This window comes from Lissotriton vulgaris, chromosome 5 (genome assembly GCF_964263255.1).
Source record: "Lissotriton vulgaris chromosome 5, aLisVul1.2, whole genome shotgun sequence".
Lineage (NCBI taxonomy): Eukaryota > Metazoa > Chordata > Amphibia > Caudata > Salamandridae > Lissotriton > Lissotriton vulgaris.
The window spans coordinates 1504218685-1504236808 of record NC_141693.1 but is presented as its reverse complement, the minus strand read 5'-3'; the positions used below and the strand labels follow the sequence as shown (position 1 = coordinate 1504236808).

General features: G+C 47.3%; 1 protein-coding gene across 1 annotated transcript in view; it reads left to right on the top strand.

Annotated features, from left to right (window-relative positions):
- Positions 1 to 18124, top strand: part of PRICKLE4 (prickle planar cell polarity protein 4) — a 180256-nt gene that overhangs the window by 133398 nt on the left and 28734 nt on the right. Inside the window, exon 6 of the mRNA XM_086923529.1 lies at positions 3648 to 3834. Within this exon, the coding sequence (XP_086779655.1) occupies positions 3648 to 3834 (187 nt within the window). The remainder of the gene's footprint in view (positions 1 to 3647; positions 3835 to 18124) is intronic.

The window sequence follows — 18124 nt, the reverse complement described above, 5'->3', positions numbered from 1 at the left end:
TGGTATATTTTACAATTGGCGGATCCTTATGTTGAGGGCTAATCCTGAGGGGAGATCATTCGGAAGTACATCATCCTCTTAAAAACCTACCCTTCCGATCACACGAAATTGCACTGGTTTTCATTTCCGTATATTATCCCACTCGTGCATTTGCAGACACTAGCCGCGCATGCGTAATGGAGGTGTCCTTCTCCCATTTGCGTAGTCGCCATTACTAAGTGGTGTATTTTACAATTGGCTGATCATTATGTTGAGGTCTAATCTTGAGGGGAGATCATTCGGAAGTACACATTCCTCTTAAAAACCTACCCTTCTGATCACACGAAATAGCACTGGTTTTCATTTCCGTATATTATCCTACTTGGGCATGGGTAAAGCGAGGTTTTATCGTCCGTGAATACAGCGGCCATTTACAAGAGATTATTTTGTGCACCTCAGGATGTTAGGTTTAGAGATATATCTTCAAGTTGCACCTTGGTTTCATTAGCTTGTGGACCCTACCCTTTTGCGTATTTCTATGTTAGGGTACCACATTGACTCCTAGATTTCATCATATTCATGCTTCGTGTCATCATATCTTTTTATATATCTTTGGGTTCCCTATTACTTCGCTCTATCCTATTTTGGTATAATCCCTCATACTTTAGGTCTTAAACGCAGTATGTGGATATTCACCCTGTGTATATAAAGGGTCCTAGGTATGCCTAACTCAACTGAATAGGTTGTTAAAATAAAAACAGATTGTTATTCGAAACAGGGTTTGTATTACTATGGGTAGTTACATATACTGTTATACAAAACTCATACTCGTTCTTTAGATCAAAGAATCCCAGTCTTCTCTGGTGTTCAGCCCATTTTTAATGGTATCGAATTGTATTATGTACCACTGTTCTTGTTGTTTACGTCTTTTCATGCTATTGCTCATTCTTGTCTGTTCTTTGATTTTTTCAAGTATTATCCATTTTATGTCTGTCTCACTGTGCTTCTTGTCTTTCCAGTGGTTTACCAGAGGGGCATTATCTTTATTCAGTCTAATGGCTGATTTGTGTTCTCCTATTCTCACCCTAAGTTCTCTTCCTGTTTCGCCTATGTAGCCTTGGCCACATGGGCATAGGATCAGGTATACCAAATTTTTGCTCCTACAATTATTGAGGGTGTTTATCTTATGTTTGACTCCATTTAGGCATATTTCTTTTGTCACTAAGCATGAATCGCAGACACTACACGAGCCGAACTTGTGATTTCCTACCGCCTTGGCGCCAGTTAGGGTTTTTTTTCCTTCTGTAACGTCCTCTCTGAAGGTGTGTACCAGAGTAGACCGTAGATTTTTTTTTTCTATAGGCATACAGTGGCCTAAGGAGTTTGGTTTCCATTCCTTCATTAAGGATTTTCCAATTATGATTAATAACATTCTTTATCTGATTGGCAATCCCTGATAATTGGCTAACCATGACAATTTTGTCCATGGTTGCGTCTTTCTCCTTTTTATCTAGCAAGCTTTCACTATTGTAATATCGGGCTCTTTTTAATGAGTGATTAATGAGTTTCTTTGGGTATCCCCTATCCATAAACTTTTGTTTAGTAGCTTCCGCGTGTTTGTAAAAATCATCTAAGGAGGTACAATTCCTCCTTAGTCGGAGAAACTCTCCCAATGGAATGTTATCTTTCTGACTTTTGGGGTGGTAACTGTTATAATGTAAGACCTGGTAACTGTTATAATGTAAGACCGTATTACGGTCAGTTTTCTTTTGAAACAGTTCTACCGCTAACAGATTATTTTCCGCCTTGATGCTAATGTCTAAAAAATCCACTTTTCTATTACTGTATGAGGCTGTGAACTTTAGATTTTCATCCCCTAAATTAATCCAAATTAAAAATTCTTTTAAAACTTGTTCGGGTCCTGACCAAATGAAAAAAATGTCATCTATGAACCTTACCCAATTTCTGATATTCTCATAGAAGGGACTAATGTCATTGTATAAATGCTTTTCCTCAAATATACTCACATAGATGCATGCCAGACTCGGTGCGCAAGTTGCGCCCATACTGGTCCCTTTGCGTTGGATGTAAAGATCTTTTTTGAAGAGAAAGATGTTATTCAATAGTACGATTGATACACACTGGACTATAAAGTCTTTGTTTGCACCTACTATTTCCGTCTCTACCTTTTCCAGGGATAGCCCTTTGACTTCTCATTGTCTGCAGTACCCTGTTCCCTGGAACATGTGGGGTCTTCTCTCTTATTGTTGACTGGTTCATAGTTTAACAACAGCGAACACTACTTAGAAAAGTTTGGCCATGACAGAAACTAACAGCCTGATGGAGTAAGGGCCGCCGGAGAACTGGCGATATGTCCTCCCACCTAATATAGATGGGCGGACATATAGTCGTCTTTTACTGCCCTTCATTGCCATGCAAAGCCTGGAGGTAAGGCACAGTAAAAGACAAAAAATGTCCCCATGCCTTGGGAGATGACTTCTATGGCGAGGGAGGCTTTTTTTAATTTAAAAAAGAAAATCCTGCGTCAAACTTATGAAAACATGGACAGCAACCAGGTGACAGCGGTTCTACCAATGCTTTAGAAATGACCCCCAGCGTGGAGATAATTTCTCAAATTGGCGGGTAGTTATTCCATCAGGGCGACATAGTAATTTACTCCGTCATCCTGATGGAGTGTCTGCCAAAGAATAAATTGGGCCCTTGGAGTGTACCTTAGGGACCATGTGGGGCTAGAGGAACCAACACACTTCTGGGGAGAAGAAAATTACCAGTGAGCGCTACAAACGCACATACACTGTAACTCTGGTTAGAGACCTCATTAAAAGGCAACCTACCCAAGAAAAAACACACTCGCCCCAAAGCCCTATATAATTTGAAGGTTTTACTGAAATCCCTTACCCTAGTGCCCCGACCTCAGATTGCCTCGCTTTGATAGGCCATATCCTAAAATTCACTACTCCAGAGTCTCACTACTCCAGAAGTTGCCATTTCAGGTGCTTATTTGCAAGCTCCTTGCGCCACCAATATTTCTTGTGTTGAAAGTGATGCACCTGCGGCACAAGGGACTTGTAAATAAGCCCCTTAGTGCCTGAAAACCACAGTCACTAACTCCCCAAGTGTCCAGTTCTGAGAGCCTCCATTCCAGAGCCCATAACGGACACCCTAATCCTAGTGTCCCCACCTCTGGAACCTAAACACAAAGGATACTCCATATAGCCACCCCAGCCCTAAAACTCCTGCCAAGAAAATTCCCATCTTGAGCCATTATTTCAGATCTCCATTTATGAGAACCTTAGTCCCAGGGCCCCACCAAAGGACATCCGCACAGCTCTAAGAGTGTCTGACAAGAGCCCCATCCCAACCCCCAAATTTAAGAGCTCTGCTTTAAGAGTCGCATCCCAGAGACCCACTGTGAGAGTGCCTATCAGAGTACCAGCTTTGAGAGTTCCTATTTCAGAACCTCACCCTGGTGTCGTGTTAGCTCTTAGAGCTCATGTCCCTCAGATCCTGCTCTGACAACTCACTTTGACATCCCCTTTGCACTGATTTTGCCCTTCGACGAGAGACCCACTCCAGGGTTTTAGCTATGAGAGTTGCCATTCTAGAGCCCTAATTGACATCCTTTTTATGCTGTTTTTGCCCTTCAGCTCATCTTCACCAAGGAGCTTACAGAGGCTGAAGGCTGGCATTGGCACCTTGGGCACTTCTGCTGCACAGACTGTGGTATCGCACTGGGAGGCCAGCGCTATGTGATGAAGGGGGGCCACCCTTACTGCTGTGCTTGTTTTGATAGCACCCACGCTGAGACTTGTCACACCTGTGGAGAGACGATCAGTAAGTACTGGTTCGAAATGCTCATTGAAAGTGATGAACAATCCCTTTTTAGCCTCTCTTGTCATATGTCCTTCAGAATCCGTGGCTCTGTCTTTTGTTGGGCTCCATTTATATAACAAGCATTTACATTGCAATGGTCTCGTCTTTGTTAAAGTTAGAGATATTGGTATTGCTCATGACATTCATTTTGTTTTTAAAACATATAAATAAATGGCATTGTCATTTACAATGCCAATAACTTAATCTCTTGCAAATGCGATACCTATTGCATTTGCACCCCCCCACACACACAGAGCCACACGCCCCCCAACACACACACAGAGCCACACACAGAGCCACACACACCCACCCACACAGAGCCACACACAGAGAGCCACATCCACACACACAGAGCCCCATCCACACACACAGAGCCACATCAACACACACAGAGCCACACACACACATAGCCACACACACACAGAGCCACACACACACACACAGAGCCACACACACACACACAGAGCCACACACAGACCCACACAACCACACCCACATCAACACACACAGAGCCACACACACAGCCACACACACCTACACAGAGAGCCACACACACACAGAGCCACACACACACACACACAGAGCCACACACACACACACAGAGCCACACACACACACAGAGCCACACACACACACAGAGCCACACATACACACAGAGCCACATACACACAGAGCCACACACAGAGCCACACACACAGAGCCACACACACACAGTCACACACACACACACACACAGAGCCACACATACACACAGACCCACACACCCACAAAGCCACACACACACAGACAGAGCCACACACACACAGAGCCACACACAGAGACAGTGCCACACACACACAGAACCCAACACACACAGAGCCCAACACACACAGAGCCTAACACAGGGAGCCCAACACACGCACACACAGAGCCACACACACACACACACACACACACACACAGAGGCACATACACACACACACACACACACACACAGAGGCACACACACACAGAGCCGCACACACACAGAGCCACACATACAGACATACACAGAGAGCCAACAACACACAGAGGGCCAAACACACACACACAGAGCCAAACACACAGAGAGCCAAATACACAGAGAGCCAAACACACACACAGAGTCACACACACAGAACCACACACACTTAGAGCCACACACACTTAGAGCCACACACATGTAGAGCCACACACACACACAGAGCCACACACACACAGAGCCACACACACACACAGAGCCACACACACACTCAGAGCCACAATCACACACAAACACACACAGAGCCACACACACACAGAGCCACCCCCCACAAACAAACACACAGCCGCACACACACAAACACACACACACAGAGCCACACAGACACACAAAGCCACAGAGACACACACACCCTCACCCAGCGGAGTCTCCTTATTTACAAATGGGTTATTCGAGGCCCCCACCAACTCCCAGACCTCACCCGTTGCTTCCCTCAGTCTAGGTCAGCCACACGCCCATCTCTGCCCAGTAACGGCCCAGGGAACAGAGGCAAGAACAAGTGGTGTCTGAACATAAATAAACAGGGAAAGAATGATACTAACGTTTAGCGATAAATGCTGCAATTGACCGGAGGTAACCATGGCGAGCTTCCTTTCCTTACTGTTGGATAGTGCGAGTAAAAACACCCCGTGATCCCCCCATGCAGGTTCCCTTGCAGCGGGGCTGCTCCATGGGGCCAGGGCATGCCGCCAGGCATCAATATCTGCCTCCCCAATGTGCGTTTGTCAATAAGTCTGCAGTTCATGCGTCATGCTGCAATTCTCGCTGGTACCTGGGTGATCGAAGCACTCACCTGCAAGTCACAAAACGATGTGTGCGCACTCAGCATCAGCACGCTCGCCTCACATGGGGTATGTCTTCAATCCCGGGAGCCCCATACTCGAGCCCTGTGCGTCCTCACTCGCGCACCCACTGCAAGCTGGGCCCCCGGAGACGGCGCCACCGGTGCAGACTCGGGCAACGACACCAGGAGCATATGCATGCCCAGGATGCTACTGATCGGGTTGGCGGGAACGGCTAGACACCGATCTGTGCCCAACCGAGGATTGTGCCCATAGGTGTTGAGGACTGCTGAGAGCAAGATCCGGCGCCTTCTGACCCCCGGTGCTACGCGGGGACTCCGAAGAGCGAGGAGCCGGCCTGCGCATATGCAAAATGGCGGCGGCCGATCATCCCTCCCGATGAGCCTGGAGCAACGAGTCGGACTGCTGCCCTGACATCTGGGAGGTCCCCTCTAGAGCGCGACGGACGCCGCTCACCCTCTGCACGGGCTGAAACCTCCGCCGAGTGAGAAGTGGGGACAGTGGACTCGCAGGCATTGTGAGCTCGGGAGCATCTGGACACGAGGAGGCAGGATGCTGACTGTGGGGGAGAGCTGTGGCACGCGCAGGTCCCCCTTGCGGAAATGCAAGGCAAGCTGGAGAGCGCTCCTGCCGCCGAGATCCCCCCCCCACCCCCCTGATGGTGGACGTTGTGGACGAACTGCCCTCTCCCCTAGAGAGCGCTCCAATGCCTTTCAGCGCCAAGTGAGGAGTGGGGGACAGCGTACTCGCAGGGATTGTGGGGTCTGGTGCATCTGGCCACAAGGAGGCATGAGGCTGACGCGCAGGCCCGCCTGGTGGAAACGCAAGGCAAGCTGGAGACCGCTCCTGCTGCCGAGGCCCCCCGCATGGTGGACGTTGCGGACGAACTACCCTCTCCCCTGGAGAACGCTCCAATGCCTTTCGGGCCGCGTTTGTGGTATATTAAAAAAAAGAGAATCTGGAGGGAGACCGGCGTTTTGCCTTATCGTCACGGTCATGCCGCTTCTTTTATTACAAACAAGCATCGGGCAGACGAGCAGCAGGAGTCGGTAAGCCCCGTCCATTTCAGACTGGGGGGCGTGTTTTTTGTTGAGTTACTGAAGACGTCACGGAGAGAAAGCGCAGCAAAAAACACGCCCCTCAATTCAAAAACGGACGGGGTTTAAAGTGACGGACAAAGCTCTTCTCCAATGGCTGGCCGCCGTTTAGGAAGCCAGCCAATGGAGAAGAGCTAGCTCGTTTACCTCCCTACTCTAGAAAACATAAAATCTCGCCAGAGAAACTGCGCAAGCGCAGCCTACGCTAGCGCAGACCTAAAAAAGTGCTTGCACAATCACAAACCAGGCCTTGGTTATGTCACCATGAATTCTCAGACTAGTGACTAAAGTACGTTGCTCACTGTAGTAATGTGTGGTGCAATGTCAAAATATCACTATAGAGAATATCCTCTGACATGCAAATCATGTCCTAAATATCTTTTAAAAACCTATTCTCCCATTGATTGTAGATTTTCTATAATTAATTCCAATGGAGCGATATTTTTGTAAGCAATATTTAGGACTCGACATTTAAGTCAGACGATATTCTGACAATTGATAGTCTGGTACTATACCATAGCTCATATATTCTTATACCTTTAGCTCTTTCAGTTTAAGGAATACTAAGTTCTGCCATCAGACAGTAGCAGAGAGTAGGTGCTGAGGCACTGTAACAGCTTAGAAAAGTATGCTAGAAGAGTGAGCGTGGATGGATTTTGCAACTCCTAGGCTCTGCCCCCCACTTCAGCCCTCATTCTCCTCCTGTGAGCAGTAACTATCTCAAAGTTTATTTCCGGTATAAAACCATAAGACATGCATACAATAAGAATATAAAATCTGTTTTAAAAAAAAAACTGTTATAAAATGATCAGTTCTTCACTTGATGCGAAATCAAAAACTGACTGTGTACATAATCTCGTGTGATAAGAAACAAAAAGAAAACACGCGGGCTGCCTCACGCCACTGCACCATCATCGCTCTGGGCTCCGGCCTGATGCTTCATGTCCCAGCTGTCACTGCTCCCAAGCAGAATTTTATCACATTGTATGGCTCTGTCCCAATATCACTCATTACTGGGAGCTAGTGACTTCTGATATTACTGAGGTCCTGGGCTGGGCGGTCCAACTGAACCCTATGAACATACTCTTGGGAGTTACTGATGGTCTTGACGGGAACAAGATATTGCAGCCCTTTGGATGGACCCGTTGGCCCCTTCCATGACACATTGGGACAGGGGGGTAGATTGGTGTGCAGCGCAGGTGCGCCCCATGTATGCTGCCCGCGGCTGCCCTAAAAAGTTTTGAAGGGTGTGGGCTAAATGGGTTGGGGTGGTAGAAGACTGAACTTACGGAGGCTTCCCGGTGGACATGGTTGTGGACATTGTCACTTGCTATTCCTAGTCGGACTCGTGTATGTGGGAGGCTTACTCCCCCCGTTTTGTCTGTCACTGTTATTTACTGCTCACTGTGCAATAAACTGGCTGTGTTTTCATTGCTGCATATGTGTTCATTTAAAATCAATAAAATTGAATATCAAAAAAAGACACAAAAACGGCCAATCATGTACAAGAACAAGCTAAAATTGTAATAGACTGCAGTGCTGAATGATCCAACAACCTAGCACATAGGGCCAGCGTGATCAAAAATACAGTTTGCCTGTCTTGAGCAACCTGCCCCTCTCTTTCATGCATATAATAATTATCTGGAAATGGCGCATACCATGTAGTCAAAGGCATCTCATTGTCACACTCCTGAGCAACAGAAGGCTCTAAAAAAATTCATGCACACATTCCTGTGAAGGGATCAAAACAACGTAAAATAAGCCTCTGTTTCTTCTAATTTCTTAGCAATAAAACAGTGTTTTAGGGGTCATCTAGGCAGTGCATTTGCTGTCTTCGAGACATGTGGTACTCAGTCTGTGGGCTTTGAACACGCCCAGTGCTTACCATTGGTTCTTTCATTTCGCTTTAGAAATTTCTTTGTTTTAGTTGGTGAATAGTATACATTTGTCCTCCCTTTTGACTGTTTGGTTCCGCCCTGGAGACCTCCTCTGCTACATGTATCCTTGCACTGTTGGCCATATGTTTTAGTTTTCGCACACTACTTTTTCTTTCCGTTCTCTCCTTGTCACTCGCTGGGGCTTTTGTTCCTCTACAAGTTCTCCCCAGATGCATGCACTGGGAGGGAGTTCAACCATTGCCGTAGTATGATCAGCATTCGTAAAGGATTTATAATTGTGTTCAGTTTCGCCATTGTTTCATTGTAATGGTTCAAATGGGCATGTTTTTTGTTGGCACAGAGCGAGCCACCACCGAGACTTGAACCTGGTTCCTCAGTTTCAAAAAGTGTTGGTCCTCCGCTGAGGCAGAAGAGTGTCGCCCCACTTCTATGAAAGCAGTATAGATAAAGGCAGTTTGGGATACAAGAAAAATAAAATGATAACACTAAGTTATTATAATTTTATTTTGTCCTTGCTGCAGCAGTGTTGTGGGCAGGGCTGGTCTGCTGGAGGAGCAGGGGCGAGGAGGAGTGGTTTGCCCTCCCATGGAGCTCATGAATGTTTGGCCGACCAATTTAGGGCCGGCCAAACAGCCATACACACTTTGCATGTTTTCCACACAGGCTGCATTAGAGCCTGCATGCAGAACATGCCCAGGCCCTCAGTCACCATTTGAGCGCCGAACCACGGTGCTCAGACCAATCACAATGCTACATTGCGGCGTTATGATTGGCTCAGGGGAGCCTGAGTGCTGCTCTGTGCTCCTGTTCCGGCGACGATGGTGGAGAGTGCGGCAAGACGCTGCAAGAAAGTATTTTTTTTTTTTAGCCCCTGTCCCCACCGCCCTCCCCCGATCTGTGCCAGTCGCCACTGGTCTCAAAGTCGAGAGCTCTATATGTTACACCACATCCTCTTACTTGGTTGTTTTAGCCACATATAGTTTCTTGTATTGGCTGTATTTAAAATGCACGCAGAATATATTTTACGGGGAGCTTTACATTATGTTTGGTGGCATTGTGCGTTTAAATGTTTGCTGCTATAATTTAATTAAATCAAAAACTACTGCTGTGGGTTTATATTTGCGGTTCTCTGATTTCCGTGTTTTATTGTCCCTGCTCCCCATCATAGCAGAAGCACCCCTCCTCACCCCCCTCCTCGAAAGCGCCTGTCTCTTCACTTGCCACCCGAGCTGCACTCTCCATTCTGTAGGACCCCCACTCTGCTCTATTCTCCTTGCAGGAGAACCCCCATCCATCTCCCCGCTCCTCTATTTGCTCCCTTCATTAGCCTCCCCTCTCTTCTCTTTACTCCCTGAAGCAGACCCCATGTATACACCCTGTATACACCCTGTATTAATTACCTTTGCGCACATATGTATTTGCTTTCTCATTTAAACACGCTTACCTATTTGTTAAGTAACGGGCTTTGACCCAGCCGTACCAGCTCTTTTATGTGGGGATCTATATAATGTTTGGTCACATTGCACTTTTAATTGATTGGTGACAAAAATTATTTAAAAAGCACTACTGATGTGTGCTGGTTGTTTACAGTAGCAATTAAGTTGCTACTTTCATTTAGCACATGTTGAAATATTCGTGCAAAAACAATATCGTATGGCGTTTAACACAGTGTTAAAGGCCGTATATTACTCTTTTTGCACAAATATATAATCGTGCGTGTTAGAACTGGCTATTTCTGGTAAGCTAAGGCTGACGCCAAAGCGAGGCAGAAACCACCATTCTAGTCAGGGCAAGGAAGTCACACACCAAGATAACCCCTGCTCACCCCCTTGGTAGCTTGGCTCAAGCAGTAAGGCTAAACTCGGAGGCAATGTGTAAAGCATTTGCGCCAGCGCACAACAGCAACAACATACTAGGCACACCACAAAAGAGACTCCACACAAGGTTATTATAAAAATAACTTTTGTATTGTAAAAACACATCAGATAAAATCACACATATACATTGTGCCAACTGGCACGGGCAATATTCAGATGGGATTATTCACAAGACAGGGCCACATGGGCCACTGTCATATTCAGATATAGCACTTCTAGAATAAAGAATAATAAACATAAAATGATAATCAAAAAGATCACAACCAGTAACCACTGGTAACAGGAACCAGGACCTTACTAGGACCACCTGTACTAAAAAGAACAACCACCTAAGTATCACACAGCCTTTAGGGGTCTAAGAAAGAACATATTACCCATGATGCATAAACCTACATTCAGTAGTAGTAAAGGGAAACAAAGACACATGATGCAATAAAACATTCAGAGGTGCACAACAACTCAATAGCGCAAAAACACACAGTAGGCAGTTACCATCCTAGACATAGCAGATAACCACATTGTGCAGAACTTACATAAGCCACCACCTGTGGCAGTCCCTAGGCCAACTGGCCTTGTTGGGGCTCAGACGCCCTGAGTCAATGTCAGGGTACACTGCCATGCAGCGCCAGTCTCAAAGTACAAAAAGCCTAAACGTGGCAGCTGCCCACAAAGTGCTGGGCAGCTGGGATCAAAAAGCTGTGGCAGGGCTCTCAGTAGCCCCTAGAACAAATCTGTGCCACCTGAGCCACACAGGCTCTAAAACAAATATCTCTCTGGAGCCCTCTGGCTCCTCAGCAAAGATGTCCCCCCTGAGCCTAACAGGCTCTATTCAGCGTTGGGGCGACCCACTGTCATCCGGGGCCGCCCTTGAAGCCCTCATGGCTTCATACTACAAAAAGCGCGAGCTCACGCTACTGGGGAGGGGCGGACACCGACCATGTGTCCCGGCGCCCCTTCGTTCTCTTCTGCCCCCTCGTTGGAGCCTTGCGGGGCTCAACACAAACACTGGCCCCTCGAGCCTTCCCAGGCTCTGCACACCGTTGGAGCGGCCCGCTGCTATACGGGGCCGCTCTGACGAAGGGAACCGCCCAGGCAAAGCCCCACTCACCGGGACTCACGAGGCGACAATGCGCCTCGGGCCCCCTGGCTCTCACCTTCTCGCTGTGAGGCGGCCGCTCGCTTCCTCACTCGGGGCTTGACCGGCGGCGGGGGCGGGCACCGACAATGTGCCCCGCGCCCCCCTCCGCTCTCTCTCCTCTCTGCACCGGCCGACACCTCTCGGGCGCCTTCTTCCTCTTCTCCCCGCCTCACAGGCTGCGGGGCGGGACTTCCGGCCGGCCGCGCTGGGATTGGCCGGCCGGCCAAGCACTTCCTGGTCGTCGCGGGCAGCGCGGCGGCCCGTTTCAGGCACTCTTAGGCGGGGTCTCAATTAACCGAGGAGTGGGCTCCCTCAAGTTAAAAATATGAAAAACGGCAAATAAGCGAGGTGGGCACTCGCTAGGGCATCAAAACAAGGGGTAGCACCCTTTAGTTTAAAAATAGCACTACTCGGGCATAACGCAGGGTGGCACCTGCAAAACCTCACGCATCGGGTGTGAGGCACCAAAAATGCTCGTAATATCGCAAAGAGCGCTCTCAAGGCGCTAGGGGCATAGACAAACCCACAGGAACGACCCCTGCATCAAGAAGGGTCCCAGGGACACAGCAAGTCCAACAATAAAGTCCCCCCTGGAACAAAGGGGGGCAGAGCCCAGTCAGCCCCCAGCAAGGACAGCACACAGCAGGTCCCAGCAATAAGTCCTTCAGGAGTCCAGTAAGCAGGGGGACAGTCAGGAAGACTCCCCCATCAGTCCATCAGGTGTCCAGGAGCTGGGCAGGGCCCAGGGATTCCCCTGGGCCCCAGCAGCAGCATGCCCCTGGCAGATTCAAGTTAGAAACAAGAACATTTTGGAAGGGAGCACAGCCCCTTCTTATACAGCCAAAAGTCTTTGAAGTCCTTTGAAGCAGGCAGTGTGAGAACCAGCTAGAACTGGTTATAGGGAAGTCCCCTCAGTATCAGGGACAGAGGTGACAGCCGCCCAGCGGAAGGTGGAGCCAGCTTTGTAGTTAGGCAGGCACAGCCCTTCACTGTCAGGTGCCATCTCCTCCCACTTCCCTGGCAGCAGATGCTGCCTTTCATCCATGGGCTGACTTCAGACAACCTCCTGGGCTCTCCAGCCCCTGTCATCCTCAAACCAGACAGTCAATCCACAAGCAGGCCCAGGCACTCTGGGCCAGGCTCACCAGCCAATCACACGCCAGCACCAACTTACACAAATATGGAAAACTTCCAAAAGTAGTACTTCTAGACTAGACACAGTCATGCCGCATATATCATTTTTCAGCATTCATTCTCACGAGTTCATACATACCAAACTCGCCCCTGCACTCCCCACACATCAGGAACTACCATGGGCATACATATTCCCCATTCATTCCTATGGGAGGGCAGGTCACTCATCACACATCACAGAGAGCTCAAGCACTTTACACTGTACCACAGTGAAAAAGTGCACAGAGGCCTAAAATCACCACCACCAGGTTCCAAAAACAGGCTAGGAAAAAGCAAAAAGTCTAGGGGTGAACCTGCCCAAAGGGCCGGGTCCAACAGTGCGTTATATTATAATAACACCTCATCTGCACCTGTAAAAACACAACGACATTTGCATTTTTTTTAATGAAGTTGTGCTGCAGCCAAGTAAATGCAATGTAAAGCTCCCGATAATCCCTGCTCAGATCACTTTTAAATAGAAAAGGCTGGACCGGCAGGGACTAGTTACTTATTAATTAAGTTAAAAACGCTTTAACAAGAAAACACATTTTTAATTGACTAAATATAAACAATATCGGTGTCGAGTCCGTGAAGAAACCAGCACAGTGTTTTTGAAGGATTGATAGTGTTGGGACATAGTAAGTGATTTGTACCAACTGTTCAGTGTGGCAGTGAGCTGCATATAAAGCAGAACTCGCGGTTTATTGACAGCATGTTTTAATGCCAGAGCAAAAATTAAATTTACTGAAACTAAATAATATTGTTGTTAAGTCTGTGATGTGAAAATATGTTTTTGAAGGGCTGACAGTGCTAGGATATAGTAAGATACTTGTACCCACTGTTTAGGAACATTAAACTAATTCCGTCTTGAAAACCTAGAAGCTTTGTGCAGAATCTGTCAGTACTTTAATTGCAGCAGCAAATAGACAACTCCCCCTTTGTATGCATTATAGTATGGTTTGCCAGCAGTTGACTAAAAGAGCAGTGCGGCCAACTATAATGTACAGCTCACCACTCACCATGGACCAACATATCCGCTTTCTAAATGGGGAACTCTTTGCTGAGTAAAAGTACACACGCTTAAGAGTTACTGGCAGGCCATTAGCTTCGCTGTTTTCAATAGAAAGTTTAGTATTATAAAGATGTTGTATTGCTCCATAGAGAGCTGTATATTGCAATTGACTTCATTTCCCTTTTAATAGTTTGCAGACAAGCATTATTCAATTAAGTACAAATGGTGATTGCATTTGTAGAGCTGTGGTTGAAATACTGATGTTCTCTGATTTCCCTGTTTTATTTGCCCCTGCTCCCCATCACAGCCATGTTTCGCAGCAGCAGCACCCCTCCTCAACCCCACTCCTTGAAAGCGCCTGTCTCTTCACCCACCATCCTGGCAGCTACACTCTCCATTCTGCAGGATCCCCACACTGCTCTCTGCTCCTTGCAGAAGAACCCCATCCTCACCTGTATTTGCTCCCTGCAGGACCCTCCTCTTTCTTCTCTCTACTCCCTGAAGCAGCCTCCACCATCTGTACTCCCTGAATTAATGACTTTCATACAAATATTTCTCCTCCCAACCCACCCCACTCTAATCTGCCCCACTCCGGTCCAAGACAATCTGCCCCATTCCAGTCCAAGACAATCTGCCCCACTTCTAACCAAAATAAACTTCCCAACTCCAATCCAAAACAATCCACCCCACTCCAATCTACCCCAGTCCAATCCATAGCATCCTGCCCCACTCAATCCAAATTAATGCGCCCACCTCAAATCCAAAACAATCTGCCCACTCTACAACAATCCAACTCAACCCACCCGCCCCAGTTCATTCCATTCCACTCATTACAATCCACCAGCCCACCACACTCCAACCCACCCCACTCCACTCCAATCCAATCCGACCCATTTCAGTCCACTACACTCCACTCCAATTCAGTCCACCCCATCCAACCCACCCCTCTCCACTCTAATCCACCCCACTCCAAACCACCCTACTCTATTCCAAATCACCCCACCCCAATTCAATCCAATCCAGTACACCCAAAACCAATCTAATCCACTCCACTGCAATGCACCACACTCCAATCCAACACAAGCCAATCCACCTCACCTTATTTCGGTCCACTCCAATTCAATCTAATCCAATACATAATAACTGTTTGTAACTGTTCTCGGTTGGGAGTTAAAGTTGCCTAGTTTAACACATTGCTTTCTTTAAATGAGTAATAAAAGGGGCCAAAGGAGATAATATTTGGACAATTGAGCCATCCTTTTGAGTGTAAGCTCAATGTCATGGATCGAGCAGGTTTAATAAGCTGCACAGCAAGAGTGGTTGCTTCCGATTAGGGTCATCTTCAGGGCACCAGGTTGCAGATTGTGACTCACTCACTCGGGAGCTCTGGTGTGTACTTGATTCACAACGTGGCTCATTCCAACACTCCGGTGAACACTTGGCACTTCTTGAGCGTGATGGCCACACTGCTTCTGTATCTTCGCTGCCGAGATGCCAGGCACTAACTTCGGCATACAGTGCCCCAAGTTGATGAACTTGATTCTTCACGAGGTGCCCACAGGGTACCTCTTGGGTCCCAATCTTCCGGACTGCCTTGGACCCAACAACCTACTTGGCATTGTTGTGGTCATGTAGTTCAGCTGTGGGGAACATATGCCACCAGCAGATCTAGGCTTCAGTAGGGCTTACCATACAGGCACACCACTACAGGTGCCTGACTTCTACGACAGGCATAAATGACGATGGTTGCAGTGCCCGATCTGCTAATACCACTAGTCCTTCAGTGGACTTGCTTAGCAAATTCTTGTCGGACAGAACTACACTGGGGTCAATAAAAAACAGACCCTTTCGCATTCCGCTCTTCTTGAAGGGTTGGCACTTTCATTCCTCACACACAACTAGGATATTTTAGCACCCAGAGGATCCCAGTAATTCCTCCTTCAGATCGAACTCCAGGCGATGTTCCCTCACCTCTAGGGAGATGGCTGTCAGTGCAACACCAACCCTTGGCTGCATAGCATTCTCTGAGTACTCTGCAAAGTACCCTTTCCTCAGAAGAAGAGACTACAACAATAAACACAGATGGGTCTTGAGGTCCCATCTTTAGACCGGTCTCGCAGACTGAGGTTGTGTATTCCAAATCTGCTTCCTTGGAACTGGTTTTGTTCGGTTCCCCTTACATGTCTCCTGGTCTGGCCACCTTCCACGCTTGCCTCTGTCTTCAAGGGTGCTGTGCTCAGTGGGGCAGTTATCCAGGTGGAGTGCCTACCGCAGAATTACAAGGAGGCAGGCACAGGCTGCACCCAGCTATTTATGACCCCTCCTCACAGAGATCAAGAAGAGAGACAATAATCTGTGCCCCCTTAAAGTGCTCCTTTCTCTAACAACAGATCCTGCATGCCTTACCTTGTACTGCCTGCCATCTACCTAATGGCAGCTGCAATCAGAGTCATTTACAGCCCCATGAACCAGGAAAGGCCTGCGCATCTCTAAAGAAAATCCATCTCCTTTTTAAGTTTCAGCTCTAGATGGTGCACATGCATTGACTCAAACTAAGACATTCTTATCTATATTGTGGGTTACAGCCTGCCCAGTGGCTTCCCATTTGCTGGCACCATTGTCACTCCATTTTGCCTTCTCCCAATTTGTCAAAGGCATGCATACGTCATGCCTCTTCCGTTTTTAGCCCTGCCCGAGTTATTTGTTTTAATTTAATTGTATTTATTTTATAGTTTTGAAGAGCACACAGATACCCTGAGAGTTTCCCAGCGCTTGGCATGATGGAACAGAACTATCTACTTAGAAAAGCCATGTCTTCAAATCTTTGCAAAACGCAAGAAGCGAGGTACTGTCTCTAAGGATTTGGGAAGAAAGTTTCACAATTTCAAGTACTGCAAAAGAGCGTCCTCCCATCCGGGTCAGATGGAATCTCGGTACAGTGCAGCAAGCCAAGTTGTCCTCCCATCCAAGCCAGATGGAAATCTCGGTACAGTGCAGAAAGCCAAGTTGGAAGACCTCCGGAGACTGGTGGAATGTAAGATGTCATTAGTTCTTGGATGTAGTATGGACCTCTTCTGGTTTTTGCCTTAAACATGTAGCAAAGAGCCTTAAATTGGAACCATTTAGAGACTGTCGGCCAGTGCAGTTCACGAAGGAGGTGTGAAACTGAGGCATATTTGGGAAGTCGGTACAGCAGCCTAGCTGCTGCATTCTGGAACATCTGCAGCGCCTCATGGATGCCTGGCATGCACCCAAATATAAGACATTAACGTAATCCAGTCTGGATATAACTAAGGCCTGGATCACAGTTTTCTGAGCCGATTGGAGGATCATCAGGATGATCTTCCTCACTCATTTCCGTACAGCGAAACAGGCTGCGGTAACTTTAGATACCTGAGGCTTCATTGTTAGTTTGTCATCAATAACAGAACCAAGGTTCTTAACCTTAGTGGATGAAGTCGGAGTGGGTCCCAAAGCTGGGTATGTTTATCCAGGATTGTGACCTATGTCTTATCACCATTCAGCATTAGAGAGTTTGCACTTATCCAGGAGGCCACTCGGCTCAAGCCCAAATTAAGGTCAGAAGTTCTGTGGTCATTAGCAGATGACAACGAAAATATAACTTGTGTGTCATCTGCGTATGAAAAAATAGTAATATTGCAGCTGTACCGCCCTCATCCAGGAGTCGTCTAAGGTGTTCAGTGACTCCAAGAAGGGTGGATTCAGTACTGTGTGTGCCCTGAACCCTGACTGTGAGGGATGGAAAAGTTCTTGGGCCTCTACATAGGATGTAAGATGAGCATTGACATGTTTCTCCAAAATTTTGGAAAGTACAGGTAGCCAGGAGGTTGGTCTGAAGTTCGACCAGACAGAAGCGTCCAAATTCGTTTTTTTATTTTTTATTTCAAAGTATTTTATTGGATTTTTATACAAACAAATACAATAGCATTCTGTCATGGGGTTAGCCAAAATAGTCCATATACAATGGTTACATGTACTATTAAGGTAAGATATCTGTTTTAGCTAAAACCCTCTTACATTGACTTGCTGGGAAATTAGGCAAAGGTTGATAGAAAGAAAGAAAAGACGTGAGAGGAAAATATGAGAGAGGCTCTATGATTCTGAGTCTGATAGGTGTTTTAGTCATGTGTCAAAGCTGACACCCCACTAGATGGTCTATGGCGGGAGAGGTGGTCGAAACGGGCAGTCCAGCA